At 34.3% G+C, this 24,296-nt stretch overlaps 6 protein-coding genes and 1 pseudogene across 9 annotated transcripts; 6 read left to right on the top strand and 1 right to left on the bottom strand.

The window, feature by feature from the left end:
- Positions 1-3,411: 3,411 nt before the first annotated feature.
- Positions 3,412-5,980, top strand: LOC111282453 (uncharacterized). Its single transcript, XM_089761074.1, has one exon. It carries the CDS (start codon positions 3,990-3,992, stop codon positions 5,841-5,843), a length of 1,854 nt encoding a protein of 617 aa, XP_089617200.1. The 5' UTR covers positions 3,412-3,989; the 3' UTR covers positions 5,844-5,980.
- A 1,670-nt stretch (positions 5,981-7,650) lies between these two features.
- On the top strand, positions 7,651-10,597 carry LOC111282476 (beta carbonic anhydrase 5, chloroplastic-like). 4 transcript variants are annotated; one of them, XM_022870566.2, is made up of 9 exons: positions 7,651-7,891; positions 7,998-8,065; positions 8,706-8,851; positions 8,935-8,983; positions 9,121-9,234; positions 9,343-9,396; positions 9,517-9,599; positions 9,755-9,860; positions 10,074-10,597. In XM_022870566.2, the coding sequence occupies exons 3-9, from the start codon at positions 8,781-8,783 to the stop codon at positions 10,272-10,274; spliced, it is 678 nt and encodes a 225-aa protein (XP_022726301.2). In that variant the 5' UTR covers positions 7,651-7,891; positions 7,998-8,065; positions 8,706-8,780; the 3' UTR covers positions 10,275-10,597. The 4 variants fall into 4 exon arrangements, with proteins under 4 accessions (XP_022726301.2, XP_089617198.1, XP_089617197.1 ...); XM_089761072.1 differs by having other exon boundaries at positions 7,719-7,891; positions 9,758-9,860; XM_089761071.1 differs by having other exon boundaries at positions 7,835-7,891; positions 8,533-8,851; positions 9,758-9,860.
- A 208-nt stretch (positions 10,598-10,805) lies between these two features.
- Positions 10,806-13,049, bottom strand: LOC111282818 (phytolongin Phyl1.1-like). Its single transcript, XM_089761073.1, has 2 exons — positions 12,808-13,049; positions 10,806-12,281 (listed from the first exon to the last, which is right to left on the bottom strand). Exon 2 carries the CDS (start codon positions 12,002-12,004, stop codon positions 11,147-11,149), a length of 858 nt encoding a protein of 285 aa, XP_089617199.1. The 5' UTR covers positions 12,005-12,281; positions 12,808-13,049; the 3' UTR covers positions 10,806-11,146.
- Positions 13,050-13,198: 149 nt separating this feature from the next.
- Positions 13,199-14,957, top strand: LOC111282016 (protein EIN6 ENHANCER-like). The gene is made up of 3 exons (XM_022869891.2): positions 13,199-13,489; positions 13,726-13,793; positions 14,537-14,957. Exons 1-3 carry the CDS (start codon positions 13,318-13,320, stop codon positions 14,666-14,668), a joined length of 372 nt encoding a protein of 123 aa, XP_022725626.1. The 5' UTR covers positions 13,199-13,317; the 3' UTR covers positions 14,669-14,957.
- Positions 14,958-15,535: 578 nt separating this feature from the next.
- LOC111282017 (uncharacterized) lies at positions 15,536-20,717 on the top strand. Its single transcript, XM_022869892.2, has 2 exons — positions 15,536-16,553; positions 19,600-20,717. Exons 1-2 carry the CDS (start codon positions 15,973-15,975, stop codon positions 20,111-20,113), a joined length of 1,095 nt encoding a protein of 364 aa, XP_022725627.2. The 5' UTR covers positions 15,536-15,972; the 3' UTR covers positions 20,114-20,717.
- Positions 20,718-20,811: 94 nt separating this feature from the next.
- Positions 20,812-21,854, top strand: LOC149518902 (uncharacterized; annotated as a pseudogene).
- Positions 21,855-22,746: 892 nt separating this feature from the next.
- Positions 22,747-23,813, top strand: LOC149518901 (uncharacterized). The gene is made up of 3 exons (XM_089760410.1): positions 22,747-22,813; positions 22,866-22,870; positions 23,065-23,813. Exons 1-3 carry the CDS (start codon positions 22,747-22,749, stop codon positions 23,512-23,514), a joined length of 522 nt encoding a protein of 173 aa, XP_089616536.1. The 3' UTR covers positions 23,515-23,813.
- Positions 23,814-24,296: the final 483 nt, after the last annotated feature.

The raw sequence follows: 24,296 nt of genomic DNA, 5'->3' as shown, positions 1-24,296 counted from the left end.
AAAGTGCCTCACAAGTATGAGTTTAAGTCTTTACTTATATACTATAGTAGATTTTCACAATTTTTTGATGTGAGATTTAAGGTGTCACAATACTTTTATTATATCCAAATAAGCTCTTATTTTTTTATTTGTATCTAAGTAAGAATTTTTTTGAACAAAAGTTTACTTTATGTTAATGGCTTATTTAGGTGCCAATTAAAAATTATTGGCTTATTTGAATACAGATTAAAATGGACTTATTTGGATGTAAAGTAAAGGTTAAGAGTTTATTTAGGTGCAATAAAGTATATAAATTTATCTAAGTTTAAGAACTTTTTTATAATTTTAGTCATTATACTTTTGATACCTGAATTTTAGAAAAATGTACAAATTGATATTTTAAAAAATAAAATATACAATTTGACCTTGAACTTTCAAATATCGTATCATTTTAATTCAAATTTTAATATTGTTAATTAAACTAGTTTATATGGTATCTAACTAGTATAATTTTGTTATATACATATTATTTATTAAATAAAAATATTAAATATTTTGTAAAAACTATGGATACAATTTGACCTTGAACTTTCAAATAATGTATCATTTTAATTTTAATTTTAATATTGTTAATTAAACTAGTTTATATGGTATCTAACTAGTATCATAATGTATAAATCTGTGAACATATCACTAAACATTGACTTAAGAAGTCATCACCAATATTTTTTGTTTAGATGCGATTGATTACTTAACTAAATCTATTACATTCTAAAGAAAAATCCTAAGTTTGACTCAAATATCTTTAAAAGATAGATTCAATGTCTAAAAAATCAGAATTAAGTTTGAGAGTACGATTATGTGTGAAAAAAATTATAACATCCTTACAACGTCCATCAAAGGATAATACCAGCTTGATTTTATGTTATCTATTGAGCCTTAAAAAATTTTATTAAATAATTAATTATAAAAAATTATTTTTAATTGACTCCAATACTTTTAGCAGAAAGTTAAGAAAATTTTCTTACCTCAAGAGTATATAAAAAAACTATTATGTTTTTTGCAAGGACTTCGTTGTCGAATTATTTAACATTTAAAAAATTTCTAAGAAAAAATTAATACTTCAACTTTGTCATAAGATTTCTTTTCTTATTTTATTTTATTTAAATTAGTGCATCTATTTAAGAAAAAATTGATACTTTCAACTTTTTTCCTAAATACATTTTTTGAAATTGGAAAGATTTTTATTTAAGGAAAATTGATACTTCCAACTTTTCATTAAAGCCTATTTTTTTTTATTAAAGAAAATTGATATTTTTAACTTTTCCTTAAAACGTTTATTTTGAAATATATTTTTTTGAATTTTTTTATTTTCTAAGAAAAATTGATATTTTTAACTTTTCCTTAAACATTTTTTGAAATATTTTTTTATTTAAGGAAAATTGATACTCAAACTTTTTCTCAAAAAATTTAAAATTTTTTTTTATTTAGAAGGAAAATTTATCTCATTTTTTAATATTATTTTTATTATTTTATTCAAAACATTCATCCGATAAGTAAATAATCAACAATAGCATTAAAATAAAAATTTTTTATCAATTATTAGATCAAGTCCAAGTTAAAGTCCAAAAAGTTTGAGTTTGGAACGGTCCAATCTAGATTATGATCTAGGCTTGAAAAATGAGGGCTTGTTGACTTGGGCTCATGAATTAGCTTAGGCTTATTCAAATGGTGCATGGGCTAGGAGACTAAACTGGACCATGGGCTAGCAAGTGAGCTGGTATGTGGGCTAAATTCCATGATATCATCTACTTTATGCTCAAAAAACTTTGCTAAACTTTGCTTCTCTCTAGTTCTCCTTTTTTTTACCTCTCAAAATTTATTTTTTTGTTTCTTCAAAATTCCAAAATCAGTACCAAATATCAGCAAACCCAAACTCTAAATTTTAGCTAACTTTAGTCATTTCTGCCACTGTGGTCCTCCATCAATCATTGGAACCGCCTTCCTTTGTTTGAAGAAAGCTTTTCACTTGCCTTACCTCTTGCCACCTTATCTAAAGTCAAGCAATCTTTTGCCTTATTAGGAACTTTATAAAAAAGTTATTCCCAACCTGAGACTGAGACCTTAAAGTTATTGCCACTGTTACTGTGGGTAATGTTGGGCTAATTGTAATTTGTCTACTGGGTTTTGAGTATTATGGGATTTGGGTATTTGTTGAGATTGTCTAACTATATGTGGTGACTTGAAGGTCGTTAGAAAAGATTTTTGGCTGTTGATTGTTGGTGGTGGGCTATTGGACTTATATCTTACTTGAAGTTGGGTTTTTTGACTTGCTGGATTTTATGCGTTTATTGTGCAATGTCTTAATTCTAAGATGGTAGGTTTGTAACTTGTATAAAATAGTTATGATTTTGTGGTATTAAATATAGTGATTGAGTTGCCGATCATGGTAATTTTAGTGATAGTAGGATTAGGCAGCTTGGTAGTGATGGATTTTTTACCAATGGCTTTTCTCTCAGCCTGTATTTTCTGATAGATTTTTTTTTATGATTTTTTTTCTGTTTGAATGTGCTATATTGATTGTTATAAAAGGTAGATTGTGGATTGGTGCTGTTAAGGGTTATAGTTAGGAATGACTATTATTCACAGTGGAAGGCATGGCTAAATGATGGACTATTTAGTAATGTTATCGTAGATTAATGACTCATGTAATGCTTGTGATGGTGGTGGTAGTATAGTGGAAAAAAGAATGAAAATGGTGAAACAGCTAGTAATTGTTGGATTTTTCTCTGTATTTTTCACTTTGTTTTTCTTTGGGTTTTAATTTGTATTCTTCACCCTTGTGTGTGTATGTGTTTTTTTTTTTTTTTCTTTTTGTGTTCTGAATAATAATTTATATAAAGATGATGAAGATAGGATGGCAATTTAAAAACCGAGCATCCTATCTTTCAATTTAATTTTTGAGTTTAAAAAAGTCACTGAAATTTCAAAAACTTAATCTAAACTCCAAATTTCAAACATAAAACCTTATCATTTAATTTATTATCTTTTTATTTATTTTTCATTTTTTAGAATAAAAATTCAATCTACGTGTTTACAACTAGTATAATTTTATTATATGCATATTATTTATTAAATAAAAATATTAAATATTTTGTAAAATCTTTTATATGAATATTACATGACAAAAATAGTTGATAAATTTTAGATAATTTTTATGATTTAGGTAAACTATATTTTTTAATTTATATTGAAAAAATATTGATAGAATATTTGATAAATATATAATTTGATAATATTTATTAAATATTATATATATATATTGATATAATTAACGATATTAGATTATAAATTAATCTGATATATAATTTAAAAATACTAATATAAATTATACATTATTTAAAAATTTAAAATAAAAATTGTACTCTTATTATACATGGTACTGCTTTCGAATTTGAATGGAATGATCTTGTTTCAAAATAATAATAACAACGTGATGTATAATTACTACATCATCTTTCACGTTTGTTGATGGTGATTGACATATCATCACTACATTGGAAATCTGAGCCCAATTTTATTTTCAGATTTCAGGTTGGTCCGTTTCCAACGCGCGAAGTTTCCAACAAAACAATTTCACAATTCATAAATTCCTCGTATGACCAAAACACCCTTTTCCAGCAAAGCTTGGCATTTTTTACTATTATTCTCCTTTCTTGTTCTCTGCCACACTTCCAAGTTCAGACCTCAGTTCCCAGTTCCCCACTTAAATTTTCACTCCAACGAGCCTCAAATGACAATAATACCCATTTACAAATATTTTTATCGTACCAAAACCAACCGAAACCCCTTGTTATTTGTTTAAAACATCTGTCCTCTTTCGTCCACCCGTAAAACCTGACACAAGTACCACTTTTGGCTGGTCTTTCCATCACCAAACAAATAGTTCCCGCACAACCAAAAAGCGACGTAGAGAAATGTAAATCCTACAGACAGTAACGCTTGGAGAAATGGATCGTAACACTACCGAAGCGCAACGGTGGCTAACTATAGCGAAGAAGCTCCTGGCCTCACGTGACTTGCACGGGACCAGAACATTTGCTATTCGAGCACGAGAATCCACCCCTGTTCTCGCCGACCAAATCCTTGCCGTCACCGACACTCTCTTAACCGCCCAGTCCAACCCTCAAGACTGGTACGGCATCCTCCAACTTGTTCCCTTAACTCAGTCCATGGAAGTCGTGGCGAGTCAGTACAGGAAACTCGTCCTTCTTTTGAATCCTGGGAAGAACGGGCTTTCTTTCGCAGATCAGGCGTTTCGATTCGTTTCTGAAGCTTGGAATGTGTTGTCCAATCCTTCTAAGAAGGCCATTTATGATAAAGAGTTGAGGTTCCTTCAGTTTGGTCAGGTGAGTCAACTCAGTCAACAACATCATCATCTACAACCACAGTTTCAGCAACTGCAAACGCAGACGCTGTTTATGCAACAACCACCGCTTCCACCGCCGAAAGAAACGCAAACGCTATTTATGCAAAGGCCGCAGATAGAATCGCAAACGCAAGTTACGGAACCACTATTTGTGAGAAGCTGTAGGAATAATACTACAGATGGAAATGCCGAATTAGAAGGGGGATGGCAGTTGGGTTTAAATAATAATCTGCCGGAGCCAATTCGTCCGGCTGCGTCAACTTGGCCGAGTCAGATTAATCAGATAGGTTTAGCCGGGCCGAGTCAGATTAATCAGACAGGATCATTTGGTTCGAGCCAGATTAATCGGCCTGAGCCCGAGCCTAAACAGACGAGCCAGGTTAATCGGCCCGAGCCTATCCGGACGAGTCGGGTTAATCAGATAGGAATTGCTAGCTCGAGTCAGTTTAATCGGAATGAGCCGACTCGGACGGTTCAGATCAATCATACAGCTCCTTCACCTCCTACGGAGCATAGTCCGACAGAGTCAACCGGTGTGACTCGGAAGACCGATACGACTCGGCCTAGTCAAGCTACTGAGTCAGAGGATCCGACCTTCTGGACAGCTTGTCCGTACTGTTACGTTCTCTATGAGTATCCAAACGTGTACGCGGATTGTACACTGAGGTGTCAGACTAAGAATTGCAGGAGAGCTTTCCATGCGGTTGTGATACCGTCGCTGCCGGTGAACGGAAAGGACAAGTATTTCTGCTGTTTGGGGTTTTTCCCATTAGGATTTTCGGGGAATGGTAAGAATATGGGCGCTAATTTTCCCAGTTGGTCCCCTATATCGGCCATGTTTGCTTGTCCTAACGACAAGAATGCTGGAAAACAAAAGACTGCCAAAAGGTCTTCACCAAAAGTGTTTTATGATGAACATGATGTATATGTAGAAATTTCTGATTCGAGTGGGACTTCTGAGAATGATGACGACGACGATGATGATGAATGGCAGAATGAGAGGAGGAAGAAGAAGAGGGCGAAGAATGCCAAAGGGAAAGGATCTGCTGCGAGAAATGCTAAGAAAGCACAGATTGAGAGAGTGAACAAGGGGAGTAATGAGCAAGTTAGTGTTGGCCGCAGTGGGAACTCGAATGGTGTTTCAATGGTGCCAGGGGGCATGCCAACCGCTGAGTCGAGCATGGTGGCAAATAGTGGGAGGAAGCAAATGGGAAGAGGAGCAAAGGATTTGGGGAAGTTGGATTTGAATGTGGAGTTCAGCAATGAAGTGGAAGAGCCTGTGCCCAGGAGGAGTGAAGGGAATCATGCTGGATACGGTGAGGAGGATAACATTGAAGGGAATGGCTTTTTTGAGGGTCTTGATGAGTTTTTGACTAGCTTGCCTTTACTCTCAGTCGTTGGGGATGGTAAAGTAAAGTCTACTTTAGGGGTATAATGAATGAAGTTTGAGTCTATACAAATATAGTATATAGTAGTAAGGTTGAGTTTGAGTTTGTATTCGATTTAAAATTAGAGGTTTAAAATTTCGTTTGAATTTTATCAAAATTTTTTTTAGTTTGAGTTTGATTTAAGATAAAAATTAAATTATTTAAATTTATTTAATTATGTTTAATTAATATATAAAAATAAATTCGATTCTTATATTCAATAAAAATTTGATTATTTATATTCGAATTTAAACTCGAATTTAAGATATTTTATTAATTTAAATAATTAAAATAATTAAAATATAAAAATTTAATTGAGTTCGTGAGTTAATTGAGTTGAATATAAAAATATTCGAATTCGACTCAATTGATAAGTCAAATTATTTGAATTCGAGTTTTATTTGATAATAATCGAATGAAATTTGAGTTTTATTCTAATCGAATATAAATAATTTACGAGTATTAATATATCATTTATATTTTTAATTTAATGAAATGAATTTATTATTATTATTATTATTATTATTATTATTATTAATTTTTTTTTTACAGCATTGTTGTAATTGTATGTAGTTGTTAATAGTATTTAATTATTTGGAGGTACGTGGAATCTCCTTTCATAGATTTTTCAGAGTTGATTTCAACTCTATATTTTGTAGCATCATACTTTGTTGCTCTTGCCTTTTAGAAGATTCAAATAGCAGAAGAAGATTCAATTGTTATGGATCCTCGATGGATTTAGTTACCATTGCTTTTGTGTTCTCAAATCTACTTCCTTTGTTCTAAGCATGACTTTCCAAAGGTTGTTTTCACTACCATTTAACCCTTCCATTCTAGAAAAAAGTGCAAAATATTAGCTTTAATGTATTTTTTGTTGGTTAAATTTCAACGTTCCCCGACCCACTCAAATGTACTTTTTTTATTGTACAAAAGAGGTCTTCGAATATAAAAAAAAAATTTACAAATATTAAAATTTAAAATATAATTTTTTAAAAATAATTATATAAATCAATTAAATTTATTTAAAATTTATTTAAATAGACAATAAAATTAAAAATAATAATAAAAATGATTGTAGTTATAGTTAAAACAATTTAATAAAAATTTTATATTAAATAAATTTTATTAAAATTAAAATTTAATAAAAAATATAATAAATTCAATCATACCGTACAAACGTGGAAACCAGATGGGCCTCAGTGATTCATGAAAGATTTTTGGCCCTCTGTTTAATATCCTTTGTCTTATTACAGTACAGGCATCATCTTTTTATTGCGACATTTCTGAAGATCGCTGACTTTTTGAATAGATGTTGAGGGACCCAACAAGTTATACCCATCATTAATTGTAATTATTGGCGATATGGATGGGTGGCTGCACATTTTAGATGCTTCTATTCTATGCGACATGATTCTAAATTAGAATTTAATGTTTGTACAATAATTTGAGTAAATTAAGTTTTTTTTTTAATTTTTCAAAATTTGAAATTTCAGTTTAAATTCTAACGGAGTTAATTATGTTAAATTTGAACTAAAATTTTAAATATCCAAAAATAAAAAAAAAATTGATTTGATCAAATTATCAAACATGGATTAAAATTTAATTTTTACCAAATTAATTTCATAAATTATTATCTTTAGTTTTTATTTAATTATGTAAATAATTTTGTCAAACTTCCGAATAGAGAAAGGCCCAATCCAATAGCATCAGCAAAAATCCTTTGGTCGGCCCTTTAATAATGATAAAAAAATAATTTATTTGATATAGTTTTCTCCGTCTTTCTTGGAGGACGGACAGAACCACAAAGTGTATTTTGATCCAACTAACGTACAACCACGTTTTAACGACTTTCCCTTGTTTTTACACTTTGAATGACTGTCTTATATCTTCACCTGTCCTTTCCTTCTGCATGCCTTTCATCAAAAAAAAAAAAAAAAACACTGCTCCTTTACTCCTGACCTGAGACTTTCTGACGTATTATTTTTAGATCCCTCCAATGGCAGCTTTTGCACCGACGTCTCTTTCAAAGGACCCTTTATCAAGTGGAACACCAACGGTAAACTCATTAACGCACACACACTCTCTCTCTCCTTTTTCATTTAATACGATATATGCATGTTTATATGCATTTTATGAATGTGGGTTTGCTGTTTTGTTACCAGATCTTTGGTTCCAGGGTCAAAAGTGGGGAAATTCAACAGACCCAGTTGAGACTGTGGACTTCTTTCAGGTAAGAGACTATTTTAAGCAGTTTTCCCACTGTTTAAAATCTCAGATTTGTTTCTTTTACCACTTCTATAGGTGGTTTCTTGGAGAGCTATAGCTCCAAATGTTTCATCTTTTTCTATGTTATGAACTCTTTTTGGATTGAACATACAAACGGGCATGTCTTTAGAAGGAAAAAGTTTTATTCTTTTTCTTTTCTGTTAAATGAATTTGTTGTACCTTTAATGACTTTAATCTGCTACTGCAGAAACTTTTTGCAATTTTACTATTGCTATATGGTGTTTATAAGGCTTGAGCTGATTTAAAAATTGGGAATTAAAGTTGTTGATCTCAATGAATTGAACTGATGTTGATAAAAGTTTCAACCATTTGTTATTCTTCATGTGAGGAAATTAAAATGGTGGGGATTCGCGAAGATCTTTTTCGAATTGGTTCATGCTCTGATTCATCTTGTTTGATGATTTGTTATAGGAGAAGTTATACAATTTAAGATTACGACTACAATGCAAGTTTCTGGGTTGACCCCAAGAGATAAGCTTATTTCCAGTTTGGTTTTAACTCACCTGCAATGTAGTTTCTTGGATTCAGTTTCACTGATAAATCTATTTTATGCTGCCACAAATGTCTTCCTCTGACATTTGTAGGAGCAACACAGGTGTGAAATTGAAGGCTTCAATAGAGCCTCCAGCAAAGGTGACAAACAAGAGAGCATAGTGGAGATGGAAAGCGGATGTGATTTGTTTGATGAAATGAAAATTAGATTCTTGAGTTTCAAAAAGCATAAATACATGTAAGCTGCAAAATCTTGGCCTAGCTGTTTTAGCTTGAATTAGAAGTGGTCTGTCCTTTGATGCAATATTCATGTTTGAGCAGGGAAAACTCAGAACACTTTCAAGCACTTTCCAAGGGTCAATCTCCTAAAGTAATGATGTTTCTTCCGTGAATCATTATAGTTATTTGCTATGACCCATGTTTTCATGTAGTCTTTTGGATTTTTCTTTAAATTTAGTCTTCGAATGTGGGGCAGAGTGATATTTATACTAACAATTTGGAGAACAGGTTATGGTGATTGCTTGTGCAGATTCTAGGGTATGCCCCTCAAACATCTTGGGATTTCAACCAGGAGAAGCCTTCATGGTTCGCAATGTTGCAAATATGGTGCCCACATATGAGGTATATAGTACTGTGCATTTATTTAACTTAGGTTTATATTTGCTTTTCAATGCTAACCTGCCTTTAGGAAATGATATTGTAAATTTCTCTCCTTTTCTGTTTGTGCAGAGTGGGCCATCAGAAACTAATGCTGCATTGGAATTTGCTGTAAATTCACTTGAAGTAAGTCACTCCTACCTCTCTGTCTCTCTCTCTGTTCCCCCTTTTCTAAGGCTTTGTAATCTTACCCTCCTATGCCACCTTTGGAAGTATGCATGACCTTTAATGCAATTCTTTTTGCAGGTTGAAAACATTTTAATTATTGGCCATAGTCGCTGTGGTGGCATTCGTGCCCTCATGAGTATGAAAGATGAAGTAGATTCAAGGTTTATTTATTTATTTATTTTGCCAGAATTCAATGTTTAGTTAGAAAAAGAGTTTTTTAATTTTTTTTAGCATTTTAATCTATCATTAGCATCTTCAGATAAGAGAATGAGTAATTGTGTATGCATTGCTTACTTAGATACCTCTCTTGTTTCAGTAGCTTTATCAAAAGTTGGGTTATTGTTGGAAAGAATGCCAAGCAAATTACAAAGTCCGCTGCTTCCAACCTCAGCTTTGATCAGCAGTGCACAAATTGTGAGAAGGTACCACTCTCTTGGAGTTTATTGTATCCAAGTCCCATGAGAATGTTTGGTCCAACACAAATATTCTGCTTTTGAGGTTTCATGCCTGTTTATAAATGTTTCATTTTTTCTGGAATGGACAAAATTTGGCTATAAAATGGAAGAGAACTTGGGAGAAGTGGCTTCAAATTAAAATCAAATGATGAATTTAATAATATTCTTTTTTTTTTTCAGGAATCGATCAACTGTTCACTGTTAAGCCTGCTTACTTATCCATGGATAGAAGAAAGGGTGAAGAAAGGGGTGCTTTCTCTGCATGGTGGCTACTATGACTTTGTTCACTGTACTTTTGAGAAATGGACATTGGATTATAAGGAAAGCATCATGGACAGGAAAAAGAGAGTTATAGTGAGGAACAGCTCGATTTGGTGCTAACTTTCTCATTTCATCTCCTTTTATCATTTGCTTTTGCATTCTCCGTTCTGTTAAGAATGTGCTTGATTTATAAATGACAACACTAATTAAAAAAAATAATGTTTATTCCTTGTAATTCCAAGGAATAACTACTGTGTTGTAATAATAAGCTACTTATGTATCTGTATTTCAAGGGGATCTTGCAATAGGAGGCCTGGGGTTGGGAGATAGATTTTTGTGTGTTGTAATTTTGTAATTTTAAATCATTGGTGGATAATTTCCAATTTCGTTTCTTTTCTTTGTCTATATTCTGTACTTCAATAATAAGATGAAACATTAATGCACGTTCTGAATTCAACAGGGTGCTATAATTCTATATGGAGATGAATGTTTTAGAACAAGAAAATTTATAATGTGTAGAACCACAATTATCTTATGATCACTCAAGAAAAGAAATTAAAACATAGGCACAAAATCAGTCAAGAGAGAAAGGCAGGCAAACTTTGAAATGCTTCAGTTAATAGTTTCAAACATGGAGTGGAACTAGAAGAATAAGAATTTAAGATAGTGCCTCAATAAGATAGAAATCAGTACTAACCAGAGGGTGGTAGTGGCACGTTTGCGTATCTTTGAAACATGAAATTCAGAAAAGAAAAACTATGATGCAGTATATTACAATATGATTTTGACGTACATATGCATTAAAACTATGAAACTATACAGATGACTCTCTACACCTCATGCCACTGCCTGTGTAATTTGAAACACATACCTTAGATGAGATTTTTAAACCCACTAACAAGATTGATATATTATTGCTCTCAACCTATTCTTACAGGATTTTTTATCCCCGATCCTGAACGTGAAACTTCAGTTGTGGCATTGATTTGGAATCATGAACGGGTACACTCAATTCCCTTACAGATTGACAACCAAATCACAAACAATAGCAAGCAAACAGCTGCATCAATAGCAAGAACAATTCGGACATGGCTCCACCATTTTTTTCGAATGTTCTGAGAGACAGATCTGATCCTCATTGAACCCAAGTCCTTCTGCAATGAGATTGAAGAACTTGCTCCACTTTGGTTATTAGAATCCAATGCTGTTGAATCAACCTTCACTCCTCTATCTGTAGATTTCCGATGCTCCTCCAACTCAATATCTCTCACTGCAATCACATGATCCTTCAACTTTTTCTTCTCTTGCTTGCTAGACTTTCCCAACAAAGGGGCTTTAGTAGAACTAGTAGCTTCAAGTTGCACATTTGCATCACTGGGAGATGGGGAGAGGCCTGCATGACCTGATGAGGGAGCCTCAGCCTTCCAATCATTGCCACTATATGAAACATGTTCTAATGAAGTTATCAAACGCAGGATAACAGGCAATAGTTGCTCCTGGATGCCAATTGAACTCGTACCTGAAAAGCTACCTCTTGAACCTTTCCTAGCGACTTTTTTAAATTCATCTCTCATGTGCTCTAGAAATTGAAGCACACCATGGTTTTCAAGACCCTCATCAACAACTGTGAAATAAACATACCCATCTTCTATCAAAAACCCAAAAGTCTTCTTATGTATTGTCTCAAAATACCACTTGTGGAATTGGGGAATCCTTTCCAAGCACAAGGCAGCCAGATTTTCTATCTCATGATCTCCCCCACTATATTCATATAGAGTCCTGTTACCTTTTGAAACACAACAATAATGAACAATATTCTGTATGGATCCCATTGGAGTTAGTCTCAGCATGCAATGAATCGAACTAAGCAGCAAGCTTTAAAACCATCTAAAAAACTCAAATCTTCAACTCCCAATTGTAATAAGCTTTCAATGTCAAATTCAGAGTTGTCAAGAATCTAAGCAATCAAGATCAGGCAAAACAATAAGTGAACAAACTCCTCAAGGAAGGATACTAACACTGGGAAGAAGGCCATTAATTCCTCAGCAACAATGTCCAAAGCCCCGAAAAAATACCAACACAGGCCTTCTGCTAAGTACTCAAAGTCGAGAATGAAGTCCCTCATGCCTGTAACAAAAAGGGAGTGGGGGTTTCACATGAACAAATACCAACTCAGCCAATATGTAAATACTAAACACACTCACAAAAATCAATCATAATATCATGGTATGCAGCAGAAACTCAATAGAATTAATGGACTGCTAGATAAATTAAAGTCAAAATACTAGATTTGGGCAATACTCCAACAGCCCCCAAACCCCATAGCGGTTAAAAACCCAATTACTTACGCAAAACAGATACCAATAAATAATGATTAAGAGCACAATATAAAAGGAATCAATACGTAAAAGCAAAAACCACAAATATTTAAGGAAAACCCAGAAATTATTCTCAACCGCAATCAAGAGATCTACATAAATAAACACAGAAAAAAAAAACAAAAAAAAAAACCTTCAAACATAACAAAAAAATCAAGCAAAAGAAATGTTTGACTTTTTTCATTCAGTAATTTTTCACAGCAGCAACCAAGCAAATCATTAGAAGGGTTTTTTTTTTTTCAATTATTATTATAATCACGATCATTATTCATTACCTTTGAACAAGGTCTTCAAAATCTGGAATAAAAGTTAAAATCTTTACATGGAAAAAGAAGAACTGAAGGGAGAACAAACGCCTTGGGGTTGAAAGTTGAAAGAGAAAGACGTTATTGTTTTGAAAAAAAAAAAAAAACCCAACTGTTTTAAACGTTGCACAAGGGTGATGTAATGGATTCTGATTGATGATTCTTGGTTTTACTGCTTCAAACAATGTCGTGTGTTGTTGTTGTTGACGTTCTTTATGACTTTTTTTTTTTATTCCGGAAAGAAGAGAAGGAAACCCGACGTCGTTGCACTAGGAGAATATCAGACCAGATGGGCCCCACATGTTTCTGACGTGGACGTAGTATGTTTAGTGACGTGGACTGTGGAATTATACGATGTCGGATAAGCTTCTTCCTCAAAAACTATTTTTTAGGGTTCTAATTTGAGACTCAATAATCAAAGATCGCTCTTTTCTTGGGGAAGCTCTGATTTTTAAAGGGTTTGAGATTATTGGGAAGGCAATGGAGGCAGAGGTGATAAAAGCAGAGTTGGTATTGCCGACGCATATGACTTTCAAGAGGATACAAATTTATGAGAAGTACCCAAAGGGCCAATCGAAAGTCAGATGGAAACAGCTCAAGCAAATCCTTCAAGCTGAAAATTACCAAAATTACCCTCCTGATGAACCCAATTGTAAGTTTCTTTCATTTTTTCTTGTAAGGGTTTTGTCCATTTATGTTGATAATATCATCAATAGTTCAGATTTGGATGAAGCTGTTGTTTTTCAGTAGTTTCAGTGAAAACCTTACAAATTCCTACTCAAAAGATTGTTTCAGTATTAGTGTATTTTTATCTTTATGCCATGTTTAGAAGCTTCTGTTGTTAAAAATAGCGAACCCGATTTCCATGTGTTTAATTTGGTTTTGCAGATGTTAATATTGAGTCACCACCTTCAATGCATCCGTGCAAAAGAATTTGTGATATAACAGGATTTGAGGTACGTGGTTCTGTTAATCACTTGAAACCTTGACGATTCTAAGATTATTTTTTCAGAATATATGATGCTTGCTTGACTTAAACTTTATCTCTGTTCAGTTGATATCCTAGACTGCCTGATTTCTATACTCAAAAGGGAAATAATACTATGGTTTGGTTTGTCACCCGTCCTCTTTAAGCTTCCAACTGTTTTCATGTATCTTTCCACTTTTTTTCTCAAGTAAAAAAGAAAAAAAAATGTTTACAGTATGCCGTTCAAGGATGTTGATTGTTGCTGTTGCAACTTGGTTTAGATAGATATCCTGTGAGTACTGAATTTATACTAAGCTAAACTCAACATGCTGTTAATGACTTTCATTTTCCTAGGTAAATAAATGAATATTGCTTAAACTCCTCGATTCAAAAGAAGGTGAAATAGTGTAGGCTACCTTGTCTTTCAACCTGCACCAAGTGAGTGGCTAACTGTGGTAGATACTGGTGCTATGAATTGAATTCCTGAATGGTTTTGCCAATTTTGTTTTGAAAATATTGTGTGAAACTCCTCCTGCAACCAAAAATTATCTACAACTCAGGTATACTGTTTTGGAGTCCATTGCCCATGTTTGAATTATTTACATATAACTTGTATTATAAACCTGAACTTCACTGTTCTGATGAGGCAAACTCTAGCTAGTTGCAACTCAAATAGATCATTTCAATTTCTGGAATACAATGAAGAGCAATATACTCATCATCGATGCGCAGGCACCTTACCATGATCCAAGGACCAATCTTCGCTATGCAAATGCTGATGTTTTCAAGCTTGTGAGATCTCTTCCCAATGAGTATGTGCAAAGGTATCTGGCTCTGAGGAAGGCAGCAGTGGTTTTGAGGTGACGTTTGGGTATTCAAGAGATGTGGAAGGCCGGCCTTGGTCATGAATCAAATATTTACTTGACAATTAGATCAGTCTTGACTTAAATGAGTCATCCTAGAGGTATCATGATGTAAACTACTATTTATTTGATTGATGGATGGAAGGAATACAGGACCGAACGTTGTGTTCCATTCCATCCCTAGAAACCTCTCCAAAACTGAAGTTCTGTCCTTGAATAGTTTCAGTTAATTGTAGCATCAGATAAACTGGAGTCTCCTAATGCAGTAATTTTTCTATGCCCTTGAGAAATGAGAGTATCTGATACAATGCCCCCCAAAGCAGGATCATTTCTATATAGGATTCAATATACTGGGTTTTTCATATGTTCATCCATAAGAATTTGCACCAAGTTCTGTGCGGAGCAATTGTTTCTACTTAGAAATAAAAAGTTAATAACAAATGATCTACTTATTTATGACTACTAATCCAGCACCTATTTTTTGTCGCTATGTTTGGTGGGAAAGAAGTAAAATGGAAGGAAGGAAAAAAGAGTGAGGAAATATAGAAGAAAGGTTTGGTAAAAAGGATGGAAAATGGAGGAAAGGGGAAAAAGTGAGAAAAAAAAAAGAGAAAAGAAAATTTATTTTTTCTTCTTTAAATGAAAAAAAAAAAGGAAGAAAAAAAGCCGTTAATTGTGTCCATTGTAAGTAACCAAACTATAATAATTTAATTTAATTTTATATATCTCAATGAAGATTTAAAAAAGAGAGAGAAAGAGACAAAGAAACATAAACACATTGTCAAGATGCAAAAGCAAGTTGTAGATAGTGGAACAACCAAAACGGCAGATAAAGCTCATGGGTGGTGCATGTTTTGTTGAACGGCTAGTTGAGATAGAAATTCCAGCTTATGTTTGAAGGAATTTAACTGAAATTAACATGTTAAAAAAAAATTTAGCCTTCCAAAGGAGTCCAACTCCAATCTGTTAAAACTTGATTGCTTATTCAACCTATAAAGATCAAAATCCTTGAATAAACTGTGAGAACAGAAAAAATTTACTTTACAACTAATTATGTTGGAGTCAAAGGGATGTGTCATCGTATCAGAGTTCGATAGATCCATGGCATGCATGAGACTTTTCAGTCATGAATAGGTGAGAAGTTGAGCTAACAAAATGTAGAATTTCTCACCAACCCGCCCAAGAAAATCCCCCTGTTGTCCACTTCCCAACACCTATAAGAGGCTCATCAGCACATGCAATTGCATAAACAAGCACACAGCAAGTATTCATTTTGAAGCACTTCTTCTCATCTGTTTTTTAACCATGGCTTGCCATCATTTCCCTTTCTTTATACTACCATTTTTGCTGGTCACTCTGTCACTGATAAGCAGCAACACAATCTTGGTTGGTGCCCGATATCTTTCAGAGACATCCTTGCGTGAGAAACCTGAGCTTCCTAAACTGGAATGGCCTGATATACCTCCCTTCCCCAAGGTTGAATTCCCAAAGCCTGAGTTGCCAGAAGTTCCAAAGCCAGAAATACCAAAAATGCCTGAGTTGCCAAAGCCTGAATTGCCCAAAGCTCCTGAGTTTCCAAAAGTGCCAGAGTTGCCCAAGTCGCCTGACTTGCAAAAACCTGAAGAAGCCAAAGTTCCAGAGTTACAAAAGCCAGAATTACCTAAAGTTCCTGAGTTGCCAAAACTTGAATCGCCAAAAGTTCCCGACTTACCAAAGCCTGAATGGCCAAAACCTGAGGAGCCCAAGGTTCCTGAGTTACCAAAGCCTGAATTATCAAAGTTTCCTAACTTAACAAAACCTGAAGAAACCAAATTTTCGGAGTTGCCAAAGCCTGAATTGCCCAAGTTGCCTGACTTGCCGAAGGAAGAAGTGCCCAAGTTGCCTGAATTGCTTACCATGCCAACTCTTACTAAAAACTTCCCCATCCCTTCCTTCACTCCACCATACACAAGCCCTTGAATCATGACACTGCCTTGTATTTCCCTACATTACATATGGTTTCTAGGTGTTCTTATAGAAGAGTGTTGATTAGCGGATATGGGTATTCATTTCATGAATCACTTGTGGACCAGATTATTCTCAAATTTGTGGTTGAGTAGTTTTGTTTTTGTCATCTCTGTATTATCATTTTTTCTTTCTCAATAAATTTATAGTTATATACAAAGTTTGGTTTCCCTGTTTAGTATGTTCGATTTTGTTTAACTTAGAGCATTTGGCACGCTGTGTGAATGAATCATTGGTATGGATTGTCTAATGACAACACTCAAACAAACAATTGCTTCTAAACAAAGTTATTCAAATTCAGGAATGTGATCCATGGCTAAAAGAAAGGAGCAGGAAAAGACCATGATAGAATTCTTTGCAAAAGCACATTGATATGACCACCGACCACAGGATAACAGTGGTCTTCATATTCATATAATCCTTCCTGGTTGTTCAATCCTCAAACAGTGATAGCCAAAATTTGGAGGAAAAAAAAACCCTAATAACTGTATTTTTTTTGCCCATCAAATAACCGTGTCTCATTACTCGATAATTGAGGGTTTCTTGTCATATACTAAATTGTATGGTTACCTGAATCAACTTAGCGTGTTTGGTTAGAAGAACCATGTTTCATCATGATATGAGTTACAATTGTCCATACCAAAAAAGGAAAAAAAAAGTTAGAAATGTAAACTTTCACTTAAGCATATCCCTGTAGGCAATGAGATTGTAATGACAATGTATAAAAGGAAAAAAAATGAAAATTAAACAAAGAAAAAAAAGAGCAATTTGGGGTATATGTAACTATATATGGCTGGTTCACAAAGATACTTCCAGTTAAACAAATTTGACCATCCATTTGATAAGCCATTTCTATATAACACCGGGGAAGCATCTAAACTGGCGAGGTAAAAACTTGTTCAGAATAAACTGATATAGCATTCACTAACCTCCAATGTTTTTATGTACTAGATAATCTTGTTGGATTGAAAGTTTTTTTATATAAGGGAGGTCATAACCTAAAAGATTAGAGAAGGAAAATTGCAAACGCTAGAGATCAAATCTTAAAATTACAAGAATCTACCTCTTAAGGGAGATGGGTAAATCAATTAAGCAAACCCGAATAGAAAATTTTTATTATTGTTTCAAAAACAAGAAATCAGATCTTACTTTAGTAAAATCAGGAGTTTAAAATAGAAAGAAACTATTTTAATTCTGTAATTCGATCATTAAACTGAAAAGAACTAAAATAAAGGTAAGAAATGAAGATTTAAGAATGAAAGAGATAAGATTGGCTTCTTTATTAAAACCTTTGGTATATAATTTGACTATAAAAGAAAAAAAAAGTTTGGGTTTTTTTTGGTGCTTATATAATTATTATGCAAAATTTTAACTATCTCCTAATTGATAAAATCACTCATTTGTCTATAATTAGTTTTTATTTTTCACCCAAGCAAAACCTATGTGGTCAAGTAAGGAGAAAGTTGACTATATGAAACACATTAAAAAAATTTCTAATTAGTAGAGGTTAGGGGTGTCCATGAAATCAAGTTCAATTGACATCTTGAAAATTCAAATAGAACTCGAATCTTATACAACTATTTATATTATTTTATTGTTACAAATATATTTCATAATTAAAATTAAATAAATTCATATTATTTGTTGATATACTAAAGTCAAATTCGAACAAAAAATTCATATAAAATTTGGCCCGAAATCTAGCAAATAGCTGTACTCGTATAGACACCTTTAACGGAGACGTCTTTGCCAATTAAAAGAAATAAAACTTTAAAAGACCATGGTCATGAATGTAACAGTCAGGAGATACGTTAAGTCTAGAATAATATAGTTTGGCTAAGATTCAAGTAAAAAAAAAGGAATTGAAACTAAAAGCATGCAAACAGTAGGCTACCAAGAGTGGATCAAAGCCCGTGTTGCCTGCAAATTTTCCCTTTTGAGCCAGTTTATGCCTCCTAATGGATAAAGACACATGTTTAGCTCAACTGATCCTAAGAACTAAGTTAAAAGAAAGACGAGGAAAGTTGCCAGGCTGAAAAAAAAAAAAGCTGATAGATTACATAAATGATACCTGTGATTGTTATTATGTCGTTATAACCTGCATTCTATACTATATCATTAATGTGATGAAATGACTCTGGGAACTGTGTACATAAGTTTTGACTCATTAATTTCAGAATTTTTTTTCCAATCAGCATTTTCTGATTACCTGACCAAAAGAACTCAAATTGGTAATGTCTTATATAATTATTTCTTTAACTTCCCTCTGTTTAATTAATTTTTGGGAATTGTTGATAAAGCTATTTGAAGTTAAGGTAGATAATTTTAAATATGATATAGTGATAAAATAAATATATTAAAATAATATATTTTAAAATTTTAATAAATATAAAATGTGTTTTTTAGAGTTATGAGATATAAAATTTAGTTTGTTATTATTATTGTATATATGAGTTGACAAAAAAAAAAAAGTTTCGGTTTTAATATATAAATACATATTATGACATGATAATTATTATATTTTATACATATTTGATACGAAATAAATATGACACAAATTCGTAATCATCAAATTTATTTGGAGCTAAATTGAGCACATTTTTATCTTGACAGGCCATTAGTCAAGTATTGTAGATGAGAAGTTGTACTTGCTACGTAGAGGAAATCCCACCGAACCAGCTTTCAAGCCTCCTATTCTCCACTTCTCACATCTACAGAAGGCCGCTTGTGACACATGAACAACAATGCACATCAAATACACTCAATCTTTGCATTTGGTTAAGGCTCACTATCTCGTCATCTGCTTTAACCATGGCTCATAATGTTCGCCTCCCTTTCTTCATTTTACAACTTTTGCTTATTAGTTTGTCACTAATGAGTAGCAACAGTCTTGGTAGGGGCTCGACGTCTTTTAGAGACACAGACAACCTTGCCAGAGAAGTTGGACCTTCCTGAGCCTCAGCTGCCTGAGGTGCCTAAAGTTGAAGTGCCACCTTTGCCTCAAGTATCAACTTTGTCAAAATTTGAAAAGCCTGTAAGTGCCCGAATGGCCCAAATGCCAGAGATGGAAAAGACGGAAGTGCCTAAGTATCCTGAATTTCCAAAATACGAGATGCCCAAAGTGCCTGAGAAGCAAAAACCTGAATTGTCCAAAATGCCAGAGTTGTCAAAACCGGAAGTTTCCAAGTGTTCTGAGTTACCCAAATCAGAAAAGCCTGAAGCGTATGAGAAACAAAAACCTAAATTTCCCAAAATGCCAGAGTTTTCGAAGCGAGAAGCGCCTGAGTATCCCGAGTTACCCGAATGGGAAAAGCCTGAAGTGCCTAAGAAACAAAAACCTGAATTTCCCAAAATCCCACAGTTGTCAAAGCCAGAAGTTTCCGAATATCCCGAGTTACCCAAATCGGAAAAACCAGAAGTCCCTAAGAAACATAAACACTAATTGCCAAAAGAACCATAGTTATCAAAGCCGGAAGTGCCCGAGTATCCTAAGTTACCTAAATCAAAGAAGCATAAGGCATGAAAAGCAAAAACCTGAAAAAATGCCAGAATTGCCAAAGTCAGAAATACGCGAGTATCCTGAGTTTCCAAAACCTGAATGGCCCAAAATGCCTGAATGGCCAAAGCCAGAAGTGCCCACGTTTCCTGAATGGCCACAGCCCATATTTTCTCAAGCTCATTCAACTACTAATTCTTGAATCATTACACTGCAGCTTGTGTCTTCATTCAAGGAGCATAGAATGCTTGGTGTCCAAGCATTATATATACATTTGGAGTGTTAATAATTGGTGAATGTGTGCATTCCTCCAACGAGTCTCTTCCAGAGAGGGGATTCATATACTAATTCTCACTATTTGAGTGCCACACCCATGTAGTGTATGATTCTGAATGGTTCGTTGTGTGCTTATATTTTACTTAAGTTAATGATGTTACATGTACTGTTAATTTCACTAAGCTTGATTTTATATATCGAAGTGTCGCATGTAATAGAAATTCTATATGTTGTTAGTAGAATATAAAAGTTTCATATGTATGATTTTACTGCATCCATTTAATCTTAGAGATGTTTCTAGGTTTTGGTTTGATACTGTAAGATGTTCTAGTTCATCTTAACAACCAAAGATGCATTGTAATGCAGTTCATTGATCTGCGTAGCCGTTGTGGTATAACTTTAATGGCTTCCAGAAGTACTCGATACCAGACAACAAACCAATAATCAAAACTCTTTGTAAAGTCTAACTCAGAGAACCATTTGACTCGGTCCATAATTGATATATCTGTCTGATCACTTTGGTGACTGAAGTATCTGAATATACCAACTACATTTATATCTCGGAAGAAGATGGATTAGGAGTTAAGCTAACAAGATATTGGGAATAGGTTTCCGCTTTTTCCCAAAATGACAACCTGAAGCCAAACTCACTAACCTGACAGGCCAAGCCATACGCTATGAAGTTATATAAGCACACCACCAGGCCTTGTTTTTCTCACTCGAACCAAAAGAAATTTCTCTTCTTGTTTCAATTCTCAAAAGAATTATCAGATAATGGCTTCTTTCTATTACTTGTTCTTGACCTTTTTCCTGGCTTTGTCATTTGCAAGCATTGATGTTTACCTGGCAGCTCGTCATCTTCTGTAATTGCCTCAAATGCCTGCAATGCCAACTTTGCCTAGAACTATACTGCCTCCATTGCCATCAATTCCAAATCTGCCACAGCCAACAATACCGACATTGCCAACTATTCAACCATCTCTGCCAAGACCTGGCGGCACGCTACCTCCACTTCCTAGCATGCCTACCTTGCCTACTGTACCAAGGGCCACTCTGCCCTCATCACCAAGCATGGCCTCAATCGCAACTGCAATTCCCTCCATTCCATTCCTCTCTCCGCCACCTGCTTCTTCTACTCCATGAAAGCTCTACTCCTGTCTCTTGACAGAAAAGGTCTGGATACCATGGATTGGCTTTAATGTGTTATGGTCGTAGCATGTAGGTAGTTCTATTTTTACTTTCTCTAAGGAGATATCAGAGGCTTTTCAGCCTTTTAGTATCTATTGATTTTGAGAAGTGTTCTTTTTTTCACCACATATATTTGTTTAATTTGTACAAATGGGAGTTTCCCATTATTTGGTGTACTTTGTTACCTTGTTATGGGGTTTTTATTTATGTTCTATTCAATTTTTCCTCCTTTTTCTCTTGCCACACCTTTTTCTTACTCCCTTTTGATATTCCCATTACTTTTTCTAGCAAAATAAAAGACCATGAAAACTAATCAATTACTGTAACCATTGTTAACAGCAGTCATTGACAAGTTCAGCAGAGAAAAGAATCAAAAGTTAAATGTAGACAAGATAATGGGGAGAACTGGGTAGCTACAACTGATGCCTGAGCTTAAAACAGGATTCAGAATTGTACATTAAATTAATTGAACAGAGCATTGATGGAATTTGAGAGACCAGTGGTAAATCACAACTAAAGATGTTACAACGTTTTAACTACTTGGAAAAAATAGTTCCAGACTTTGAAAAAGTCCCCATTATCTTGGATTACTATAGGATAGAGAATTAGACGTTGATGAGTTGTATGATACTTTAGCACATTACTGTCAACAGGTCTTAAATTAATCTGGACGGTAGTTTTATAGAAAATGAATTGGAAGAAACCGCTCCTGATATCAATAAATGTAAGGTGATCTTCGGACTTCTCGATGCCAAAAGCTAAGTCAAGAGGTGAGGTTTTCTCACGCTTATAAAGTGATAACCAACTTTTTCCAGCTTTTATAGCACTGTTAGATGATCTTGGGTTTCTCCATCGCAAAAACTAGCTGAAGAGATGAGACTTTCCCCCACACTTATATAGCAATCACCAGCCCCTTCCTCTACCATTGTGGGATAACCTCAATATTAAATGCTGCTTATCCTCAACAGAATTAAATCCTCTCGCGTTTCTGTAAGATTAAGTCCCATCCCAAAGGAAAGAAAAGAAAAATGAACTGGCTTAGTAGTTACAACTTCCAACCAAAAAAAATGTTTTTTCTTGATTGTTGGAAACCCAATGCTAATGGCAGATTCTACATGGAGGTGTATACTGAAGTCCTGTTAGATAACCCACCAATGAATGGAGACTTTGACAGCCTGGACGGTTTGGCCAAGTCTACTATTTGGCATATTATGTAAGTGGCTGCCTTAACTAGTTCCGGTAGCTTCTTTGCCAACCACAACTCCACTTGACCCAATGTCGATGAGAAGATAAGCTAACAAAACATTTAAAATGACCACGCTTTATCTTTTATAACCACATATCGATCAGATATCACCAACCTGAGAGGCCAATGCCCCCTTTCTCCAAGGCCATATTAACACAACACCAGGCCTTGTCCTCACTCAAACTAGTACGACAACTTCTTTCCTCCTTTCAAAAAAAAAAAAAGAAAAAACATTCTGCTTAGTTTCAAATCCCTCGAAACGGACTCTTTCAATTGCTTTGTTTTAGCATTCTTCATTGCTTTGTCATTTTCAAGCATCAACTTTGGCCTAGCTGCTCGTCATCTTCTCCAGCTGCCACTTTTGCCACCATTGCCGACTTTCCCTGGAGCAACATTGCCTCCGTTACCATCTATTCCAAATCTCCCTCAGCCAACAATCCCAACATTGCCGCAGCCATCTCTAACCAAGCTCGTAACTCTACCTCCACTTCCTAGCCTGCCAACACTGCCTACCATCCCCAATGTACCGAAAGTCACCCTGCCACCTCTGCCTAGCTTGCCCTTAATCCCCACAATTCCAACTATCATTCCATCCATTCCATTCTTCTCCCCACCACCTGCAAAAATTACCCCTTGAAATTGTCCACTTGTCCTTCCTGATACAAGTTTGGAGTATGCGCGTTTGCTATATGGTGTGATATAGGCTGTTTTGAACATTAATCTTGTATTACCAGGGAAAATTAGAGGTTTTTAGCCATTTATTTTGTTTTATTTCACTGTCAACGCTTTTCTTTTTCATTTTCCTTTATGCTTTTTCTACCACAATTGTCTTCATAAATATTGGAAGTTTGATATATAGGTGCATTGTATTATCAGAAACCACTTTATATATATCCATATTGGAGAAGTTATTGAGATTTGCCATCTACTTTTATTATTTTTTTTTCCCTTTAAAAGTTGCAAATGCTAGAATGTACACCATTGCACGCCATAAGTAACCTTAGAGCATCTAAGGCAAGAGATTGATTGCATTACAAATTTACAACCGCTTTGCCCAAATGTTTTAATAAAAAATTGTTTCAGAAACCAGATAAGCCATACATCAGCTCAGCACATGGCTCATTCCGTCTACAATTCTTCAACTATTTATGTTATTGGGTCATATTGTAAGTTTGGGCTAATGTATTGCCCATATGTTAAAAGTCATTTTATCATAACAAGGTCCAATAACGATAAATTACTAAATTCCCCTTTCTTGTTGGACTACAATTCTCAAATCTCTTAAGCTCTAAAATGGTTAAAGTTGTGCTCCTTGAACCACAATTCCTTGGAAAGCTGACAGACCAAAAGAATTTGAACCAATTTCAGCTTTGCAGAGATTCAAACATTTGTAGAGCATTAAAATCTTAGTTTTAATTA

Source organism: Durio zibethinus, chromosome 5, assembly GCF_047325235.1.
Source record: "Durio zibethinus cultivar Kanyao isolate XHJ-2024 chromosome 5, ASM4732523v1, whole genome shotgun sequence".
NCBI lineage: Eukaryota > Viridiplantae > Streptophyta > Magnoliopsida > Malvales > Malvaceae > Durio > Durio zibethinus.
Note: the sequence above shows the minus strand (reverse complement) of the source record. Positions and strands in the feature narration are given on the sequence as shown.